Source organism: Tachysurus fulvidraco, chromosome 15 (genome assembly GCF_022655615.1).
Source record: "Tachysurus fulvidraco isolate hzauxx_2018 chromosome 15, HZAU_PFXX_2.0, whole genome shotgun sequence".
NCBI lineage: Eukaryota > Metazoa > Chordata > Actinopteri > Siluriformes > Bagridae > Tachysurus > Tachysurus fulvidraco.
Window position 1 is genome coordinate 23252894 of NC_062532.1, and position 22100 is coordinate 23274993.

At 45.4% G+C, this 22100-nt stretch overlaps 3 protein-coding genes across 7 annotated transcripts in view; all 3 read right to left on the reverse strand.

Moving 5' to 3' along the window:
* Positions 1-8684, reverse strand: arl6ip1 (ADP-ribosylation factor-like 6 interacting protein 1). The gene is made up of 6 exons (XM_027178422.2): positions 8525-8684; positions 7170-7303; positions 6827-6946; positions 3541-3658; positions 3074-3158; positions 1-889 (listed from the first exon to the last, which is right to left on the reverse strand). Exons 1-6 carry the CDS (start codon positions 8558-8560, stop codon positions 771-773), a joined length of 612 nt encoding a protein of 203 aa, XP_027034223.1. The 5' UTR covers positions 8561-8684; the 3' UTR covers positions 1-770.
* A 1732-nt stretch (positions 8685-10416) lies between these two features.
* LOC113662590 lies at positions 10417-16331 on the reverse strand. Its single transcript, XM_027177527.2, has 8 exons — positions 16218-16331; positions 15885-15923; positions 15619-15743; positions 13290-13326; positions 12869-13050; positions 11083-12703; positions 10849-10906; positions 10417-10568 (listed from the first exon to the last, which is right to left on the reverse strand). Exons 2-8 carry the CDS (start codon positions 15912-15914, stop codon positions 10474-10476), a joined length of 2148 nt encoding a protein of 715 aa, XP_027033328.2. The 5' UTR covers positions 15915-15923; positions 16218-16331; the 3' UTR covers positions 10417-10473.
* An 868-nt stretch (positions 16332-17199) lies between these two features.
* The window catches only part of smg1 (SMG1 nonsense mediated mRNA decay associated PI3K related kinase), a 35285-nt gene continuing 30384 nt past the window's right edge, over positions 17200-22100 (reverse strand). For all 5 annotated transcript variants that reach the window (XM_047800598.1, XM_047800597.1, XM_047800596.1 and 2 more), the window contains exons 55-62: positions 21904-22041; positions 21494-21826; positions 21153-21380; positions 20561-20772; positions 20152-20252; positions 19866-20042; positions 18596-18702; positions 17200-18502 (exon numbers count right to left, since the gene is read on the reverse strand). In XM_047800598.1, the coding sequence (XP_047656554.1) occupies positions 18425-18502; positions 18596-18702; positions 19866-20042; positions 20152-20252; positions 20561-20772; positions 21153-21380; positions 21494-21826; positions 21904-22041 (1374 nt within the window). In that variant the 3' untranslated portion in view covers positions 17200-18424. The remainder of the gene's footprint in view (positions 18503-18595; positions 18703-19865; positions 20043-20151; positions 20253-20560; positions 20773-21152; positions 21381-21493; positions 21827-21903; positions 22042-22100) is intronic.

The following is a 22100-nucleotide window of genomic DNA, read 5'->3' on the forward strand; positions in this document are numbered from 1 at the left end:
TCAAAGTGTCAGAGCAGATCTTTATTGTTCTAGTTATTTATTTATTTATGAAGGTAACTGAACTGAAGAGAAAGACTGAAATGCAGACAGACGTGTCACGGCTCGTGTGGGTGAGCCGTAAGGAAAGTTCCCACAGGTACATGAACTTAACACGCACGCGCAGACGGGGGGAGAGAGGGGGGGGTGTATTTACAGCATAAACAGGCATGAAGTGCTTCAGCTGGAGGAGAGAGAGAGTAAAAAAAAAAAAAAAAAACAGCAGTACGACTCTGCAGCCCTCAGGCAGGAGGTCACAGGACACACACACACAGACACACACACACACATACGCACACACGCGCGCACACACACACACACACTTCTCCTGTGGTGCTTTCAGTGCAGTTTTCAACGACGAACAAAATAAAACCACTAAAACAAAGAAACAAACAGAAACCAAAACCACTCCACAGTACGATTTTGTGCTCGTGAGCTCCAGCGTTCTCGTCTACGTTCGTCTCAGTGGTGCGATTAGCCTTAATGTTATATAAAAGGGAATGGCTTTAAAGCGGTGAGAAGGCTGAAGCGCTTTTACACCGTCAACACGTGGACGTGATCAGGTGGACGTGAAATGTGGAGAAATCCGTGCGCTCGGATTTAAGCCTAAATCTTTAGCTTTATTGTATATAATTATTTAACTTTGCTTGAGCGGTCTGAGCTACTGTTTAAATGTTATTGGGGCAAAATTTGATTTCGTTACTCCTACTCAATTCTCATCATCCGCTTCTTTTTCACTCGTTTTTCTTCTCCTTCTGCTTGAGCAGTTTGTTGACCTCCCTCTTGACCATGCCGGCGTACTTGGAGATGATGCCGTGCTGGTTCAGGCCAGGCAGCAACAGGAGGAAGTTCACTGTGAACACAGAAAGAGAGAGAGAGAGAGAGAGAGAGAGAGAGAGAGAGAGAGAGAGAGAGAGAGAGAGAGACAGGGCGAGAGAGAGGGCGAGGAGAGAGTGAGTGTGTGTGAGAGAGAGAGAGAGAGAGAGAGAGCAAGAAAGAGAGCGAGAGAGAGACAGAGAGCGAGAGGGTGTGAGAGTGAGAGACAGAGAGAAACAGAGTGTGTGTGAGAGACAGAGAGAGAGAGAGAGAGAGAGAGAGAGAGAAAGACAGAGACAGAGAGAGGGAGAGAGAGAGGGAGACAGAGAGAGACAGAGAGAGAGGGAGACAGAGAGAGAGAGAGACAGAAAGAGGGAGACAGAGAGTGTGGGTGAGAGAGAGAGAGAGAGAGAGAGGAGATATAAACAGCTACATCTCAAAGCTTTGTCCTTGACTCGATCTACTCTTTAAACACAACTCACAGCTTCCTATGTTACAGTACGGCGCTGTGAGAGCGTCTCAGGGCTCCGTCACACACAGTAATCATCGTGTCCTCTCTGATTCAGAGTCAAACTGATTCTTGTCCTTCATGAGGTCACTGTAGGAATAAATGCTTCTGTCTTTAAACAGAATTCTGCGGCTCCACGACTCTGTCCCCGGTGGCTCCGTTTAGAAGGAACCCAAAATGCTCTGCGTGAAAATGATTCGCTTCCTGTTTACAAGTTGACTCAGAGTCGATTCGGAGTCGCATTCGGCTCCTCCTCTCTCGGAGGCTTCCCGAGTTCGCCCTGAATAAAAGACCCGCAGCGAGGAGAACGCACCAGAATTCTGTTTAAACACCAAAGTAAATACAATATCCGGGGATTCGACACTTTTCAGATAAATCTAAAATAAAAGTGGTTCAGAAATGTTCAGGACAAGTGAAGCATTTCGCTGGAATAAAACACTGATTCCTTATGAAGAGAACTCGGTAATAAATTCTGTACGTGATTAAACAAACTCGGAGCGTTCATCTGATCGGCAAACGTCCGTGAATCGCCGTGGTGGTGTTTTATTCGTCTAAAAAGCCCAGAAAGCTGATGAGAAGAACCCACAAGTGTCACGAGAACCAACGCCGAGAGGGGAGGGGCTTCCTAATTTGCATATTCATAAACTCTGGAATTTTGTAAGGAGAGAAAGAGAGTAAAAGCTTCTGATGCTCATTTTATGGAATGAATCCCGTTTAGATTAAAGTGTTCTATTGAATGCACATGAGATAAGTTCCGAGGTCATTGTGTAACACGACGGTGACGAGTTACAGTCCCGCTTCAGAGCGAGGCTTCTTTAAATGGATGCGTCTCCGAGACTCTGCCCTGTTTAATGCTGGGTCATGAGGAGCTTATTTTGGACTGCTTGGCTCCGTTTTCATGCCCTAAATACCACAACCTCTTTAACTCAACACTCTTATCACACGCTGCAGGGTTTCGGTGACTCGACACACTACACACTGATTCACACACACCGGCTGACGAACAACACGAAGCGGCTGCATATCAGTCGCGTCACGGCAAAGAAAGACCGTTAATCACCTTTCTGACGAGAGATTAAAGACTTATTAAAAAGCTTACGGACCGCGTAGAACCCGAATAAAGGCGTCATGACCGTTCTGGGTCATTTCATACAAACTGAGACAGCGTAACACTTATAGAAGGTTGTGAGTTTGAATCCCGGGTGCACCGATCTGCTACTGCCGGCCCCCTGAGCAAGGCCCTTAAAGGTGCGGTCTCCGTTGTTTGAGAGACGCTTCAGAAAACCGAGTCGGGACGACAAACGGAACAAACACAAAACAAACGTGGAGCCAATGAGCAGAAAGGGGCGGGGCTTGTTGATATGGGCGGAGAGAGTATTGTTCTTCCCTTCAGCTATGATAAAGACACGTTTCTTTCTGTTAGTCGCCTGGGTGGTACCTGTGTACCTGTGGGCGGAGCTATCGACGCAGGGGTGGGACCCGTTTGGGTTAGGGGCGTGTTTGTTTTGGTGATTTCAAATGTCAACATTGGCTTTCAAACAACGGAGACCCCACCTTTAACCCTCGAAGGCTGAGTAGTATTTATAAATAAATAAATAAATAAATAAATAAATAGATAAAAGAAAGAAAGAAAGAAAGAAAGAAAGAAAGAAAGAAAGATGAACACAACTGTCCGTCATCCATTTAACATCCGTCGTCACGCCGCATACGTACCGATCAGGTAAGTCAGGAAGAGGTTATGGACCTGCTGTCCGATCCAGGCCACGGCCACCAGAGTGCTGATCACCGACAGGAAGTACTGTTGGGAAAGCGGAGGGGTCAACGCTGTGAGCTGCAGCGCTTTAAAAAGGGTGTAATAAGAGATTAAAAAATAAAAAATAAAAAAAATTCCCACAAATAATCTGGAAGACGTGCAACTAAGTGACTATATTAACATCGTTAACAACATTCATTGACGTTAACAATCATTAGTATAAATATTTATTTACAAATTTTAAACTACTCTATAAATCGTTTGCAGCGGCGGTGGCGGCCGATCTTATCCACAAAGGGCCGGCGTGGGTCCAGGTTTTCGTTCCAGTATGCGCTCTTGGTTGGAACGAAAACCTGCACCCACGCCGGCCCTTTGTGGATCGGATCGGACACAAGACGCGACACGCGAGACAGACGCCGCGGTTTACCATCTTGGGCTTCTCTTCCTTGAGGGCAAACAGACGTTTCCACCACCCCAGCACACGGCGCTGAGTCTTCACCAGGTTCCCACAGATCTGATGGAATCGTTGCTGCTGCTCGGTGGTCCTGCGCGCAAACGAAAGGAAGAAAGAAAAACAAATAAAAACTGTGATTAACGAAATTGCTACCGAGATGAAATTTGGCGTCGTATCGTTTCGGATAAGAACGGACGGTTTAACGCGGTGTTTCGTCTCATGGCTGCTGCAGTCGCTTCCATACAACATCCGATGGTTATCCGAAACACGGCAGCAGACAAAAAAAGAACTAAAGACGCCGATGAGCTTCACAGGAAGACCACACCAAGTCAGATGCCCCTTTACCCCCAGAGGCAGTTTGAGTGCAGGTTCGGAGCCTAATTTAGAACCAGTTCTTTCTGTTTCGACCGCCAAAGCACCGGCTCCGAACCAGGAAAAGTGGTTCTTAAGTAGCACCAAAACGTCGCTGGTCTAGACTTAAGAACCGCTTGTGTCAGGGCCTGTGGGCGGGGCTACTGTTAGCACCTGTGGGCGGGGCTACTGTTAGCACCTTTGATAATGCACCTTAAGTATACTAATGTTTAATACACTTTTACTTTACTACAATATGATACATTATCAGCACACATGATAGTAGGTAGCTACATGCTAAGGCTAACTTTTTTCTGTGTTAATGATAAAATAACGTTAAGTACTTTCTCCATCACAACCTCCGTTTATACAGATTACACGGAGCCGCACGTACACGTCGGATTCGCCGCGTTTGGGTGTTAATGTAGGTTCACAAAGCCATGAGCATTAACAGTAAAGTAACATCCACCATTGTTGTTGTTGTGTTTGTGTTTGTCGCTGCTGCGCTAACGTCGCTGTGTAACGTGACACGTATACAGTGACGTCACACTCGGCGCTGTGACGCTCTCTAACCGATGGAAAGGCAAACCGGTTCTTAGAAGCTTCACCAGTGGAACCAACTCTGAACCAGCACCAGCACGCGGTTCTTTCTGGTGGAAAAGGGGCACCAGAGTCGATACCATGTTTGTCCTTTAAACAAGCGGATGCAATTCAGAACGGAGGGATCCGACCCTCCTGCAATGTTCCGGCTGGAAAAAACGTGTCGCAGTGAGAAATAAACTTCAGGAGCACAGATTGGTGTTGTCTTTAAAGAGCGTCTTCACTCTCATCTTCGTAAGATTTATTTAAAGCTGTTTTGATCCCCACGGAGGAATTCTCTCACAATGGCACAAAGTAGTGAGACACGCTCAGGCCACTTTAAGATCTGAAACCCGAGCGTGTGGACGGTTTTATTTCTGGACACAAGACATGACCATATAAAACGGATCGGGACACGAGGACACTCTTATGCTCGAAAATAAACTCTGATCTGTTCTGAGGTCAGTCGGCTGAGAAAAAAAAAAAAGCTGAGGCTGAATCGATCTGGAGCTTCGTCTGACACTCTCACGACTGCGGTCTCGCGCTCGCCCGTCGCTCGGGCCGACAGACCACGTCTGGTTTCTCTGCTTTTACACAAGTTTGAGAAGAAGAAAGAACATCTAGTGGAGCTGAAAAACACTCCGTCGTCCCAATCAGTCGATACGGTGTCATTTACGTTGCGCCGCAACGCACCGAGCTGCAGCGATGACACGGTGTAAAGATACAGAAACGATGCCAAAGATCAATGCAAGCTGACACTAATTTTTTCTCCCTAATTTGATCACGGCCAAGTTCCCATCACTAATCACATGTGTGTGTGTGTGAATGTTGACACGTGAACAGCATCTACTGTGTGTTATTGTGTCGACTGCAGCGTAACTAACACACGGGTGAAAAAAGCTCAATCAGCCACTAGCATGCGTCTGCACACACCGGTGATTGGCCAGCTCTATTGACTGACGGCACAGACAGAGAGTAAGCCCCGCCCACCCACTATTCTCTTCTCACAGACGGATCGTTTTAAGAGGTATATTTTTATTGGAATATACATGAGAAAGGGCGAAGGACAATGTCACGGTGTAAGAAGCTCGAGCACACGGTTATGAAGGTTATTGTAAAACAAACAACACAGATCATCAACGACAAACAGATGCTTCGCTTTTCGTCATGTGAGCAGGATGGAAACTGGTGTTCTGTTCTGGTGACGTCTCAGTGTTCGCTCACGAGTTTAACTGCTCTGTTACATACTCACATGTTCCTTTAGCTGCACAAAGATGTCCATCGTATTTAATCGGCACTGAATTAGATGAGTAACAAAACAAGCGATCACGTGCACCAGGGCTGAGCGATGACATGACGGTTTCCTGTACGATCATCGTATCCTCTCAGGAAAGCTACTTTATATATTGCGATATACGCTCTACGTTTACCTTCACATGCACGTGAACTTTTCTGACATCCCATTTCTAATGCAGCTATGACAGCTTCAACTGTTCTGGGAAGGCTTTCCTCTAGGTGTAGAGAATCTCCGCTCTAATTCATCCCAATGGTTTCCTTTCGGGTTGAGGTCAGGGCTCAGGTTTCATCCACATCATGGACCTTGCTTTGTTCACTGTTGGAACAGGAAGAACTTCCCCAATACTGTTCCCACAAAAGTTGTCTTTTGGCCCTGAGAAACGACCCCACGCCATAACCGCCCTCCACCAAACTTTACACGTGGCCCGATGCAGTCGGAGAACATGTCTCCGCTGCCCTGAGGTCTAGTGGCAGCGTGCTTTACACACTCTGCATCCAAACCCATTACATGAAGGACACTACGCACTGTTTCTGAGCTAATCTGAAGGCCACACATTAGTTTGGAGGTCTATAGCTAATGACTCTGCACACCGTGTGCCTCAGTATGCCATCTGTGGTCTTACACGTCTTACCACGTGTCATGTCTGAGTTGCTGTTGTTCCTGAGTGCTTCCACTTTGTTATAATACCACTTACATTTGACTGTGGAATATTTAGTAGTGAGGAGATTTCACAAATACACTTATTACACTTATTAACCCTTCACTGTACCACGCTTGAACTCACTGAGCTCCTGAGAGCTTCCCATTCGGTCTGCAGGCCGAGCTGTCGGATTTTATACACCTCTGGCCGGGGAAGTGATCGGCACACCTGAACTTTCGGCAATATAGTGTAGCTTGTGTTTTGCGCTAATATGGTATCATCATTGCCCAGTCGGTCAGTGGGCAGTGATTGCCGTGTGTTATACCACTTAAACGTGTATATTTGACTTTGTTATGAATTATTGTGCTTTCAGAAGGTGAGATCTTGCGTACCATTTGTTGGAGCCGAAGATGCGGGGGGCGAGGGTGGGCACCAGATAATCAGCCAGACACAGAACCATGACGGTGCCGGACAGTCCGGTCAGCACAGACGGGTCCAGGTAGTAGACAAGTCTGTCAGGAAGGAGCGGAGGAAGATTTCACCTTGTTAGGCATCTGATAACTTGTTACACAAAACTCCAATCATTAACTACTACTGCTAATAATAATAATAATAATAATAATAATAATAATAATAATAAGTTAACGATGTTAACTGGATTGAGAGATGAAGGTTTCTGGAGTCCGGTGTGGATCGATTGAGTGCTATGGGTGTGGACTCCAGTGTGATACTTACAGGAAGAGAACAGTGGTGCTGCCCACCAGTGCAGCGGGGAACCAGGCCTTCTCCCAGCGCAGGAACTGATCCCCGGCTAAGATGACCTCGCCCCATCCCTGCAGCTGCTCCTCCAGCTGAGATGTCTCCTGAGCCTGGAACGTAAAGGTTTAAGGTCAGTATCTCTGAGCAGAAGCGTGTCAGAGAACCCAAGACCACTACAGTGTGAGGAGCAAGCTGGTGTCCAGCAGGGAGATCAGGACACGTGTGAAGTGATAGAACAGTGCAGGGCTTTAGTGAGGAACTAGAACAAAGCCCATCCTGACTAATAGTCAACAGAACAGAGGAACTGGGAGGGTTTCAGGCTTTATAACTATGATGGCTTTAAACTCTTTAATCTACGTTTATGGTAAAAAGATGAATAAAAAAAATCTTCAGATTTTGGGGGGGGAAAAAAAGTGTATTTATGTACACAGACGTTCACGACCCTGCGGCGGTTCACAAGAGTCGATTCTTTGCGGCGGCTCTTTTAGCTCTACCAAACATCAGAGTCATGAATGTGGAATGTTGATTTCAGTAGTACAAGTTAATGCTGTGTTAAATGCCACACTGTGTTAAATGCCACACTGTGTTAAATGCCACACTGTGTTAAATGCCACACTGTGTTAAATGCCACACTGTGTTAAATGCCACACTGTGCTAACGTGACTGGCTGCTGTTTGTTATAATGACGTGTGTAATGGAGTACAACCAGGAGGTGAATGTAAGATTAGAAGAATCACTTGCTTTACGTTAGACTTTAACACACCACCATGTAGCACAGGGACATAAAACAGAACTGTAGATCAGTCTAAAGGCCAAGATTTTATTGAACATTAAGATGGAAACAGACCCAGGTTGTGAGTCGTTTAAGACCCTAAAGAGTCGACTCTTTGTGGTCAACCGAACAAGTGAATCGACTCACACAAAAGAGCCGAGTCTGTCATCAGGTGACAGCTATCTGGGTCAAATTTATATAAATATTAAGACGTAAACATTTTGACATGACTTCTAGAAGATTAAAGACACAAAGTACGAGATAAGGCATGAGTAAATTACCCCCTTTACACAGCATTATTATTAGCTCGTTTAGCTAAATTCCTGCTTGAGTCGCGTTTTATAATCAGCTACCAAAGTGGGAAAAATGTCAGTTCATTAAAGGCAAAATAATCATAAGTCGTGTATAAAAATAAAAAGCACGACGAGACAAAATCCGAGCTAACGTTAAACTAGCCAGTTTTAGTGAAGCTAATGCTAAAGCAGGTTAGCCACCTAGCTTGTGTAACTGTCAAAACAGCCACAGTTCAAACAAAGAAACAACCAGAGCTGAGACTCACCAGTAAATTAGCACTTTTATTATCGCCCTCAGCCATAATTCCGCTGCACTTCTGCTTTATTGTGACTTTTCAGGAGCGGAAATGAAGCTCTTATGCGCTCGCGCTGCTTCTCTCTGACAACTAGCCGTTAACAGCACGACGGTTTTATTTGAAACAACAGGCAGGGCTTTACGTCACAGTGAGGTCGGAAGTACGAGGTCGTTATTCAGCAGCTGCGCCGCCATATTGGAGAGGGCGGATTTCCCATTAAGTTACTTCAATAATATGGAGTCGGAATCACTTCGTTAGAAATGGGAATTTTCCTTCATTTTACCTGAAAACGTATTTCGTGGTTTGAAAAAGTGCAATAAAAAAAATCTGAAAGTTAACTTGATAGAACGAACTTTGCATTGAGTAAAATTTGTAAAGATTTGTGAAAAGGTTTCTACTGGTGGTTAAATGTGCTGCTATGGGTTAGATTTTATTTGTTTTTTAATCACATTAAAATTTAAATTTTATTTGTCACATACATAAACATCAGAGGAAGGAAGTAAGTCACAGATTAGTCTCAAATTTGCGACTTAAGTCTGACTCGAGTCATATGACTCTAGTCCCCATCTCTGATAAACGTACACGGTCATGACACGTGGTGAAATGTGTTTTAAGTCTGTTCCTTGTAGTAAAAAGAGAAAATGCAATAAAATGATAAATAATGAAAGAGAAAATAAACAAACAGATCTATGAATCGTAAAAATGAGGATAAATACAAAGCACAAAACGTGAGAATAAAATCAGATCTGTACAATGTGCGATGAATGGGGTGGGAATGCGGATAAGTTTGTTGTATGTAATTTAGATGTGTTATATACATGATAATGTGTATAATGTGTAAAGTGACCAGTGATGTGTGCAGTGTCCAATGTACGGTGTGTGAAAAGGTCTGTCTGAGCTGGTAATGTTATGTGTAATGTCAAGGTTTCTAGGTGGATTTTGATTTAGTCCTGCATTTTATCCTGTTTCTCTTGTTAACTTCAGGTCAAGTCAAGAGTCAAGCAGCTTTTATTGTCATTACAACCATATATAGCTGATGCAGTACACAGTGACATGAGACAACGTTTCTCAAGGACCGTGGTGCTATAAGGACTTATGCAAGTTAGTCATAGCCACATAAAGTGCATCTGTACAACCTGGTGCAAACAGTGCAGGACAACAAAAGACAGTGCAAACAAAAAATACAAAACATTTCACAAAAGACAATACACAAAAACAGCACCAGTGTAAATACTCTATTTTCACAGTTCCATGTGCAGAAATACTGGAATGAACATTAGTACCGTATTATAGCAGCAGTTACATGAGGTATTGTAATGTATTGTGTTGTATACATGAACATCGCTGTCTCTGGTGACCATGTACTAGCAACAGTCGGGCTAAAAAACGTAAATAGCACCATATTGTGTCCAGTGGCCGCTGCGTGCTACTGCCGTGCCGCATTGTGTGTTTCGCTCTGCCTTTGTGACAACGGTTTCAGGTCTGTCTTGTGAAACTATAAGAGCACTTTACATTACATTACATTACCAGCATTTCACTTATACTTATCTCATATTGCCAGGTGAGCAATTGAGGGTTAAGTAGTTAAGGGTTCAACAGTCTGACATTTTAACCACTGAGCTACCACTTTCCTCCCTTTAAATAAGAAACTATGAAACATTGAATTGATGAAAAAACACACTTGAAGCTTGTAAACTGAAAATAAATAATAAATATTCATAAACACCACACGGCAAAATGCACTGATAGATCTCATCCATATCTATTGAATGTGATCTCAAAATAGAACAGAATTTAAAGACAAAAGTTATATAAAAAATAGAAAAACACGTTACTAGAATAATCCGATACGTACATAGGCACATTTTTATATGTTTATTTATATTCTAAGATCGTTTTTTAATTTATTTTATTTGTATTTAGTTCTTGGTCAGACGCGACTTGAAGATCCTGCCCAGTGTTCTGCGAACTTTCTTGCAAATCAACTTTGAGGCCTTTAATTCTCTGTGTGAAGCTGAAAATGAGAAGAAGCAGAGTTACATCATACCGACAAAACCTTCTGTTTTAGCTGTTTATCAGGTCGCACAGAGCAGGAACGGATAGAGCTCAAACTCTTAATCATGATCATCACACTCGTTAAATATAAACACCGTAAACATACATGATCATCATCATCATTTCTTCTCAGGAATCAGAGTACTGATGAAGGTCAGAACTACGTGATATACACTAAAGGACATGTGGCGTAAACATGGTAAAAAAAATCACAGGTTAATTCAATTTGAAAGACTTACCAGCAGAGATCGGCCGTATAACATATGGCAGAGGAACTCTGTGCCGTCTCCTGCGATGCTGCGAGTTTGGAAAACACAAAGACAAATCAGAACCAAAATAAGATGACTAAAGACCTGCCGAATTCGCTCGACGTAAATCCAGTGATTAATGATCAATAAACACACAATTATCAATAACTAAAAATAAAACTCAGAAGCTCTGACACTGGAAAAAAGAGAAAATGTCCTGCATACCGACGGAAGTCTGATTACAGCCTTTTTCATCTTCACAATGAAGCGAAATCCAAGCTGATTTTTCACCTCCAGATTCGTAGCTGCTGGATAAAAGGAAATTTCATGGATGCTCAGATGTTTCAGATTCTCCTCCACAACAGCACGATGAACCGAGCTTGATGAAGCTGCTGATATCTGAGGATCCTGGAGCATTGGAGTAGATGGACAACTGGTTGATTTGTCCACAAAGCAGATCTTCTGCACTTTAGTAGCCCCGTTCCACCCAGTGTTCACCACATTCTGTAGTAAAGTCTTGATGGACTGCTCAACAAATGTGTAAACGAGCTTATAAGGAAAGTGGAAAGTGTGCTTCAGAACAGAATCTGATGAACTGCGCCCAATCTGTCTTGCTTTAGACACGTTCCTCAGGAGGAGATTTGAAATGACATCTGTTATTACATGTGCTTGTTGCCTTATCATCTCCTCCGGAGACGGAGGCTTTGTTAGCGCGTGAACCGAGACGTCCCCGCCGATGTAATTGGGACTGACAAGATCCTCATTTGCCCTTTTATCATCAGCAGCATCTTCAGAGAAGGTTGTAAAGAAAGCCTTCAGGCGATCTCGAACTACAGTGAAAAAATGCAGAGACACATATGGACTGTTTTGGACTGAAGGCCTCGTCTCTGCATCTGTAAACTGCTGCACAGGCTTTTGATCTTCAAGTCTAGAAAGACTTTGGAGTTTCAAGGAAATGTCTGAGGAGCTCTTTGAGTAACAAGACGAGCGAGCGTCAGCGTCACTCAACTGAGCTTCACCTAGCCAAGTTTCCACTCTGTTTTCCATGTCAGTTATTCCGATCTCCATAGCTGATCCACTGATCACATTGTTTATGATATCAACAGCAACTTGATTCAGATCAACTGACGTGCCCAACGATGACGCTGGGCTGGATCCCGAGGTTTTTGCACTCGTTAAACCTGAAAAAATGTTCGAAAATAACTTTTTCAGCATAATATTGTCTGCAACATTAGTGGCCTGAAGCAACTGTTCAACAGCCACAGATTCCTGAATGTTCTCTGAGGTGACCGAGCTCTTGACCAGATCCAGCAAGAAATTCAGTTCTGTCTCACTGGATGCAGGGACAGTAGTTTGGGGTAACATTGAGGTGGCGAGTTTTTTCTCAGTTTTCTGAAGAACTTCACCTACCATTTGTGAGGCTTTGCTCATAAACTCATCACTCAAAGGTCTCTCAGCCTGAGGAGTCACCACTTGAGGTGTGGTGGAGACTAACTCAGAGATCAAGCATTTTACATTATACCAGAAAGAGGACCTGTGCGGGTCGACCTCTTCCAAGTCCTTCATTACCCCATGGACGTCCTGGTGGGACTTTAGAGATGTTTCTGGTGTTTTCTCTCCTTCAGGTCTCACGTGCTCTTCAGAGAGATACAGGTCCAAGATCTTTTCACAGATTTCATTAGTACATGCAATGCTGAGATCATCTAGCTGTGAGATTGGATCTCCTGCAGGTGGTGAACCCCTCTGTGATGCCGTGCTCTGGATTGCCTCCAGCATCGCACCTTTAATTTCTGTGACGATTTTCTGAGAGAGATCACAGATGAGATCAGACGCCTCTGTAGGAGATCTTCATACACACAGAAAGAGAACAGGAGCCAGAATGAATATTATTTTCACATCAACACACACATGTGAACTAAATAAACACAACTAAACTACAACAATCAGAATTTCTGAACAGCCAATCGTTCCTAAACCACAGAAAACTGAGCAGCAGGTCGGTAAAGTTTACCTTTGAGCCGAGGCGTGTGAGGCAGACTGCTTGCTCAAGTTCGACTTCAGTTTGTTGTTTGCTGCGAGAATCGCTTCAATCCCGAAGCTTTTGTGGAGAGGTTTTAGTAAATGCAGAACGACTGCAGACAAGGCTGTCTCCAAAATGTCTGTGCACCCAGATGCAAAATCCAACCTTGTGACCTTTTGAGGTAAAAGAAAGAAAATGAGGGACATGATGTGATGATGACAACAGCATCAGTTAACATTTCACATAACAGCCAAAAACACTATAAATAACTGTACAGATTTACACACATCACTGAATCTAACTGACTGCAAACAGAATATTCCACAGTTCACTGATTCATCTCTTTATTAGTCAGATCAATCAAGTCTCATATTTATATCCCACACATTATTCAGTAATCTCACACTCTTACCTCCTTCTCCGTGTCCCTGCTAACGGCTTTCCATTCCCTTTAAACAGAGAGAGAGAGAGAGAGTGAAAGAGAGGGAGGAAGAGAGAGAGACATAGAGAGAGACACACAGAGAGAGAGTGAGAGAGAGAGACAGAGAGAGAGAGAGAGAGAGAGAGACAGAAAATCAGCATCTAATTCCATTCCATTCCATCTTCTACCGCTTATCCGGAACTGGGTTGCGGGGGCAGCAGTCTAAGCAGGGACGCCCAGACTTCCTTCTCCCCAGACACTTCCTCCAACTCTTCCAGAGGAATACCGAGGCGTTCCCAGGCCAGCCAAGAGACATAGTCCCTCCTGCCTGTCCTAGTTCTTCCCCGGGGCCTTCTACCCCAACTGCACCTAGAAATCCTGTCCATATAAATAATGAACAGGACCGGTGACAAAGGGCAGCCCTGCCGGAGTCCAACATGCACCGGGAACAAGTCTGACTTACTGCCGGCAAAGCGAACCAAACTCCTGCTCTGGTCATATAGGGACCGGACAGCCCTTAGCAGAGGGCCCCGGACCACATACTCCCAGAGCACCCCCCACAGGTCACCATGAGGGACACAGTCGAATGCCTTCTCCAGATCCACAAAGCACATGTGGACTGGTTGGGCAAACTCCCATGAACATTCCAGCAACCTGGCAAGGGTATAGAGATGGTCCAGTGTTCCACAACGGGTCAAAAAACGCATTGTTCCTCCTGAATCCGAGGTTCGACTAACGGCCGAATTTTCCTCTCCAGTACCCTGGCATAGACTTTTCCGGAGAGGCTGAGGAGTGTGATCCCCTGTAGTCGGCCTCTGGTTCCTTAGTGGAAGACATGTTAGTGGGGTTGAGGAGTACTCCTTCCATCGTCCGAGGATGTCCCCAGTTCGAAGTCAGCAGCTTCCCACTCCCACTGTAAACAGCGTGTGCAGGGCACTGCTTCCCCCTCCTGAGGCGCCGGACGGTTTGCCAGAATTTCTTTGAGGCACTGGAGACCTTACGGCCACAGCTCCGAGTGGCCGCGACAACAATGGAAGTGGAGAACATGGTCCACTTGGACTCAATGTCTCCAACCTCCCCCGGGATCTGGTTGAAGCTCTGCTGGGGGTGGGATTGTAAGATCTCTCTGACCGGAGACTCTGCCAAACGTTCCCAGCAGACCCTCACAGTACCTTTGGGTCTGCCAAGTCTGTCCAATTTCCTCCCCCGCCATAGGATCCCACTCACCACTAGGTGGTGATCAGTTGACAGCTCCACCCCTCTCTTTACCCAAGTGTCCAAGACATGGCCAGAGGTCAGATGAAACAACCACATTGTCGATCATCGACCTCTGACCTAGTGTGTCCCCTGGTTCCATGTGTACTGATGGACACCCTTATGCTTGAACATGGTGTTTGTTATGGACAAATTGTGACTAGCACAGAAGTCCAATAACAGAACACCACTCAGGTTCAGGTCGGGGGGGCCGTTCCTCCCAATCACACCCCTCCAGGTGTCACTGTCGCTGCCCACATGACCGTTGAAGTCCCCCAGTAGAACGACGGAGTCCCCGGTCGGAGCACTTTCCAGCACCCCTCCCAGAGACGCCAAGAAGTTTGGGTACTCTACACTGCCATTTGGCCCGTAAGCGCAAATAACTGTGAGAGACCAATCCCCTACCCAAAGGCGCAGGGAAATGACCCTCTCTTTCACCAGGGTGAACTCCAACACATAGCTGCTAAGCTGGGGGGCTATGAGCAAGCCCACGCCAGCCCTCTGCCTCTCACTGCGGGCAACTCCAGAGTAGTAGAGTCCAGCCTCTCTCGCGGAGTTGGGTTCCAGAGCCTAAGCTGTGTGTGGAGGTGAGCCCAACTATCTCTAGTCGGTATCTCAACCTCCCACACCAGATCAGGCTCCTTTCCCCCAGCGAGGTAACATTCCATGTCCCCAGAGCCAGATTCCGTGTCTGGGCATTGGGTCGTTGAGGCCCCCGCCTTCGACTGCCATCCAATCCACATTGCACCAGCCCCTTATGGTTCCTCCTGCAGGTGGTGGGCCCACAGGAGTTCAACCCCACATCGCTCCTTCTAAGCCTGGCCGGGCCCCATTGAGTAAGACCCGGCCATGTGAGCCCCAACCTCAGGCCTGGCTCCAGGGTGGGGCCCCTTTTGCGCCATACCGGGCGACGTCACAGACCTTGTTATATTTTTCCTCATAAGGGGTTTTGAACCGCTTTGTCTGGCCCATCACCCAGGACCTGTTTGCCTTGGAAGACCCATCTAATGGTTTATTTAATTGGAAATAAAGTGATTAAAATATTAGAGTCACAGCTCGAACATACTCATCACTCAGATCAAGAAAGAGGTCCAAAATGTCCTTGAAACACTTCTGTCCCTGGTCAGGTGTTGTGTCCATAGTGGACGCTCCAGCAGCTCCACATCTGCTACTTATCTTCTCCTCACTCCTCTATAGAGAGCACAGAGATATTTCACTGCAGTTTGATCATCATGAGAAGTTTTAATAACCACAGCAGCGAGCAGAAATATTGAAACAAATAACATCCCGAATGCTCAAACTGATTCACTGATTCACATGAACTCGACTCACCCTTGAAGCACCTGGGTGTGAATTTCCCATTTCTTTTATCTACAGAAACACAAACAGCTCATTATGACTTTTATTAATCTGAACAGCTTCATCAACACGGCGTGTTAAAACTCAGGAATCGACTCGACTCGACTCACTTGGTCGTTCACATCTATCACACCATCAAGTGTGGCTTCTTTATTATTACTGCATTTTTATTTCTTTCATTTTATTTTTATTTCAGCTTGTGAATGGGAGGTGCATTGGGACCACATAATAATAATAATAACAACAACAATAATAATAGATGATAATGATGATGATGTATAATAATAATAATAACTATGATCTTACCTGTCCTGTGTTGTAAATAATATATTAAATAAACTTTTAGAATTAGAATTAGAATTTAGACTCGTCTCCTCATATGACTAAAATCACCAATCACGTTAAAGCGTTTTTTTCTTGCCCTGTCAGCCAATCACATTAAAGCTCTTTTCCCCCCCTGCCTTGTCAGCCAATCACGAAGCAGCTCCAGCTCTGTAGCTCAGTGCTGTTTGAAGTGAGGCGGTTTGTCGAGGCTCTGAGGAGAAAAGACGCTTTTTACACAGAACTATTTTCACTTTGTGTTTAAAATCTAAAACTAGATGCTGAATTTTACAGTAAAATCAGTCACGGTGTTGGTGAGAAGGGGTCAGAGTTTCTTACTGAATGTTGCTGGGTTCAGTGAAGCACGAAGCATCAAGATAAACGTGGGCTTGTGTTTTTATTGACGGTAAAATGGAATAATGATCAGTTATTACTTCAGTATAAAGTATATAAATAGAGCAATAAATAAAGCTGTATATAGAGTAAATAGAGCTGTATCTAGATAGTATAGAGCATTATATAGAGAAAATAGAAGCAGATAGAGCAGTAAATAGAGTAAATAGCGTAGTATATAGAGCAATAAAGAGAGTAAAGAGTAGCAAATAGAGCAGTATGTAGAGTAAATGGAGCAGTATATCGAGCAATTGTTCCTTTCTCTGGTGTTTTCCTCACAGCTCGTCAATATTCAGCAGGCAGGTGAATGAATGCACATGCACTTGTTTATTGTGTCCACCTTTTTTCTGACGACACTGAGGGGGGAAAAAAGGTTAAAAAAATGCAAAAGGGTACAGCATCAGTCTTATTCTACTGCTGCTACTCCTACTAATCGTTTACTTAAGTGGTTTATTAATTAATTGCCCTACAGTAACAGGGTGACATGAACATCCTGCAGTCTGCACACGTCTCCGTACAGCACCATGTCTACGGTGTAAACACATGTTCAAGGTAAAAACCAATAGCCAATAGATTAGCAGTTGAAATCCAGATTTATTTGTCAAACGAAGGAGTAAAATCATTAAGAGACAACATTTCTACCATCACCACAGCACTAATCCACTTAACACCCCCTACTAAAAATGTAAAAACGAGATAAAGCTCAGTAAAACACAAGCCAAGTGGGGACTATTTATTAGCAAGGACATTTTCACAGGCAAACCAAAAAGGTTCTAATTTAATCAGCTAGTAAAGAAGAGACAGCAAAATACCTACAAATACACAAATATGTAAAGATACATACTAAAGAGAAAGAGGGGAAATAAAAAAAAGTGGCATTTCTGAAAGTTTTATAGAACAAATAGGAACAGGCTTTAATAAATGCTTCGACTCGTCTATTCTTAAATCTCATTGGTCGATTAAAGAAACATTTAACAGCCTGAGGAACTTCAGGTTCTTTATGTCCGACGCTAACGATGAAATTTTCCCCCAAAACATTTAATGTCCACTCGAGTATGAAGGGGTCGAGGTATAGAAAGTAATTTTCGGAATACGAATCCGTCAAAAAAGAGAAAGGGGAAAAGAAAAGAAAGAAAAATCCCCAAAAAAAAAGCAGTCTTGACTGAAATATTTAAAGAACCCGCAGGTCCGCCAACAGCTGTCTTGGCTTTAAATGGAGTACCCCTTTAAAGCCTTATGCACCTGCCCGGTGTACGCTGGCCTCGTCCGCCCCAACCTCGCTCTCTCGAAAGCCATCCAAAAACAGAGGCCAGAGGATGGTGGGAGGAGTGCAGCCCCCGCCTCCCAAGAGAAGTCCAGAGGTGTGTTGCTCAGTGAGCCTCCTGCTCTAAAACACAAGCTTCGTTATCGCTAGCTGACAGACGTTGCGTTATTATCGCTGATGAAGCAGGGGTTGGATTGGGGGTAGGGGGTTGTTAAAGTTGAAAGAGTGTCGTCCTCTTCCATCTTACCCCCCCACACCCCCATCCCCTGTCCTCAAGGTTTCCCCCCTTGCACGTTTACAGGGAGACGTGTGCAGACCAGAGAATCGTGTTGTTGGTGTTAGCTGGATCTGCTGCTGTGCTACGGGGGGGAGGGAGGTCCCGTGTGGGCGCACGGGAGGGCCTCAATGCCCCCACCCAAACCCCCGTTTATTTGCCTGCATGCAGCTTTGTGGCTCCGATGCCCCAGACCCGGTGGATTCTGGTGGATTTCTGACCCTCGCTGGAACTGAAGTGAACCGATGCGGAAATCCCCGTTCACACCCACGCCGTCCAGCCTTCATACAGCTGCGCCAGGTTGTCCAAGTTCGTGGCTTCCTTGATGACGTAATCCACCTGCAGATGGACGACACACAGGTGAGTTAGAACGTAGTGATTAAAAAGGTGCTTAGCATGAAAACAGCACTGATAGTGAGGAGGGATCAATGCCTGCTCGGTGACGCTCATTCTCCGGTTGGGGTCCGTGTCTCGTCCCTCCAGCTTCGCCTTCACTCTTTTCCAAACACTCACAGCGTACGAGTTTCTCTCTTGCACAGCTTAAAAAATAAATAAAAAAAAAAGTTATTGTTTTTCCAAACGTTCTTATGGAATTTTTAGGTTTTATTTTCATTCTATTTAGGTTTTCATCGTGTACAAACCAACACTCTACAATCTAAACATCATTTTAAAGCGTACAGATCAGGGGTCGGCAACCTTAAACACAAAGAGCCATTTGGACCCGTTCCCAGCAGAAAAAATACCACAGGGAGCCACAAAATTCTGACATCTAAAATGAAGAGAACGCTGCATATATCGTTTTTTTACCTTTATGGAAAGTAGAGAAAAAAACTGTAGTGTGTTGCATTTATGAAATCAATTAACAGCTACCGAGTAAACGCAATTTTATTTCTGCAGGCAAACAAAAATATTTTGAACAGTTTGAACTAACCTTAAGTAAAAAGACGCTGGGTTGAAGGTTACTTTCAAATAAAATGTTTAATATATAACTGAGTCCTTCATATTCATGACCAGCGCTCTCAAGTTTTGAAGACAGGCGAGCGTGACATCTCTAACTCCTCGCTTTTTTTTCATTGGATGTTGCGTTAAATCTTTCCCCAGATAGTGCTATTTTCTGATTGGCTGTTGTGTAGCCTCTTTTTTGATTGGCTGATAAGTGTCAGGCTCGACTAAGAACTGAGACGCGCTTGATTCCTGCCCGGCTCCACAGAGACAGCAGTGCGGACTGATACATTTTGGGCGCTGCGGCTTATTAAATATATGATAATCAAAAAGTTTTTCTGTGTGAGAAATACGATGTGCGGCGGGAGAGTGTGAGAAAAGACCCAAATGCGTGACTGTCACTCTCGATGCATGACACTTGACAGCCCTGCATGACAAACATTTAACTTGCCGGCTGCAGCAAACCAAAACTGCACCTGCTTCTATGTGTCAGATTTCGCAAGTCGGCAGTTATGACGCATATTTTGAGCGACTAAAAAAAAAATAAAAAATTAAACACGGTTTATTTTAATGTTACAAGAGCATCATGATCTTAGAATTACATTAAAAAAACTAACTAACAAAAATAAAAAATTTAAATTAAATATTTAGTTTCCAAATCTACAGGGAGCCGTAGCAGAGGGATGAAAGAGCCACTTGCGGCTCCGGAGCCGCAGGTTGCCGACCCCTGGTACAGACGAATAACAGGAAGTTTTCACACCTTTCCCAGTCTTCGGGTCCCGGACTGTGCGTTTAGGGCTCGGGGCCAGGCTTTTATTGCTTATGAGCAGGGTGCTGGGCGGTGTGTCTGCTGGGGTCCCCAAGTTGCGAGAAAGGGCTTTACGAGCATTCTGAGACATGCAGTCTGGCTGCGTCTTCACACCACTGCATCTCACTGCTGCACACACACACACACACACACACACACACACACACACAAAATTAATGAAAGCCACAACAACAGAAATGAATTAAAATAATACAAATGAAAGAATCTGGTTTCATACCAGCGGCGAAGCTCGTCTGCACAGTCGATGAGGGGCTCGCACAGTCACTTCCCCGGTCTGTGACGAGGGGAGACGCAAACCCAACCAGCCCATTATACACGCTGTCGGACGGACACACACACACACACACACACACGACAAAAATGTGGTTGAAGTGAAGCTATGAGCATCAGGATTCATACAAACAGTAATCAGTTGTTTATGTACAAACAGATTTCAAGTAGATACTATCTGGGCTTGATGGAGAGGACAAAAGGGGTACATTTGAGGACAGAGTGAGAGAGGGGGGAAAAGAGAGACAGTCAAGGTGATGAGGAGAGAACTGAATATATGGTGATACAGAGAACTGTTTGAATGGGCATGTGTTCCTGATAAAGTGGGTACAGTGTGTACTGAGTGCATGTGTCACCTCTGGCTCTGTCCTTTGAGCTCCTTGAGGGTAGCGGGAATCTCCTGCAGCAGCTCCACCTGCTCCACACTGCGCGGCTGCCCGGTTGCCTGCACCACTGTGAACAGTACGATCTGCACGTTATCCTGCCAAGCCTTGTAGTCACTCAGGAACTGACGAACACTGCCCTCGTACATCACTTCCTCTCCGTCTGCAAGGGCGCTTTCTTCATCCTGAACACCACAAACAACAGGCCTTAGGGGATGAACGAGCAGAGAGAGAGACAGACAGAGGCAGAGAGAGACAGACAGACAGAGGCAGAGAGAGACAGACAGACAGAGCGCGACAGACAGAGCGCGACAGACAGAGCGCGACAGACAGAGCGCGACAGACAGAGCGCGACAGACAGAGCGCGACAGACAGAGCGCGACAGACAGAGGCAGACAGACAGAGGCAGACAGAGAGAGAGAGAGAGAGAGAGAGAGAGAGAGAGAGACACACACACACACAGAGGCAGACAGAGAGAGAGACACGCACACAGAGACAGACAGAGAGAGGGACAGAGACAGACAGAGAGACAGACAGAGAGACAGACAGAGACCATCACACACACCTTGGCCATGGCACGGAGCAGGTGCTTGACGTCAGCCAGCAGGCGATTGTGATTAGACAGAATGCCTTTAATGGTGTCCACCAGCAGCTGCAAGGTTTCAGTAACCGAGTCCAGCTGCTGCTCTCGTTCCTCCTGCACCGCCCTCTGACTTGCCATCTCCTGAGACAGGTGCTTCTGAGCACATGCCATCCACTCAGGGGTGCCGACAGACAGCTCCATCACGGGACTCTACAGACACAGACATGGTCAGAGCAGTAAGGTCAGTTGTAAAGCCCTGTGAACCTTGTTCTACTCAAGACATGTTCTTTATAACGATAAATGTGTTCTAGAGCGAGACGCACCAGTCTGTGGAGTAGCTGTAGCTCCAGAGAGGAGACCGAGGTGCTGAACTGGGCAGCGTAGGAGCACGTGGCCTGGCAGCGCTTCACCAGGTCGAACAGAGCAGCATCCATGCTCAGAGCCTCAGGAGTGCGCGTGCGAAGGCCCTCGAAGTTAAGCACTGTGCTGCACAGGAAGGTGACCTGAGTGGTGCGCTGACTCTCCTTCACCACTAGGGCACGCCGCTCGGTAATGGTGCTCTCAAAGTCCTGCAGCACAGGCGCCAGAGCGGGGTTTGCTCCACCTGCCCACTTCAACCTCTGCTCGATGCTGCCTTCGAGTGACGCCAGTTTTTCCTACAAGAATAAAAACACACATTTTAGTACGATGTACACAGACGCGCATCGAGGGGGAAGACATGACGACATCTAACCTGAACGCTGGCGATGGCTGCGTCGTCCTGGCTGAGCTTGTACAGCTTCTTCTTCATGTTGCTGAGTATGATGGAGCGAGGCGGAGGGCTGACCGTCATGGGCTGAGAGCGATTCCCTAGAATGTCCTCATGCTGCCACTGTGACAGGAAGAATGGAGTCTCGGTTAATGAATGCACTTCTTACGAGAGCAACAATC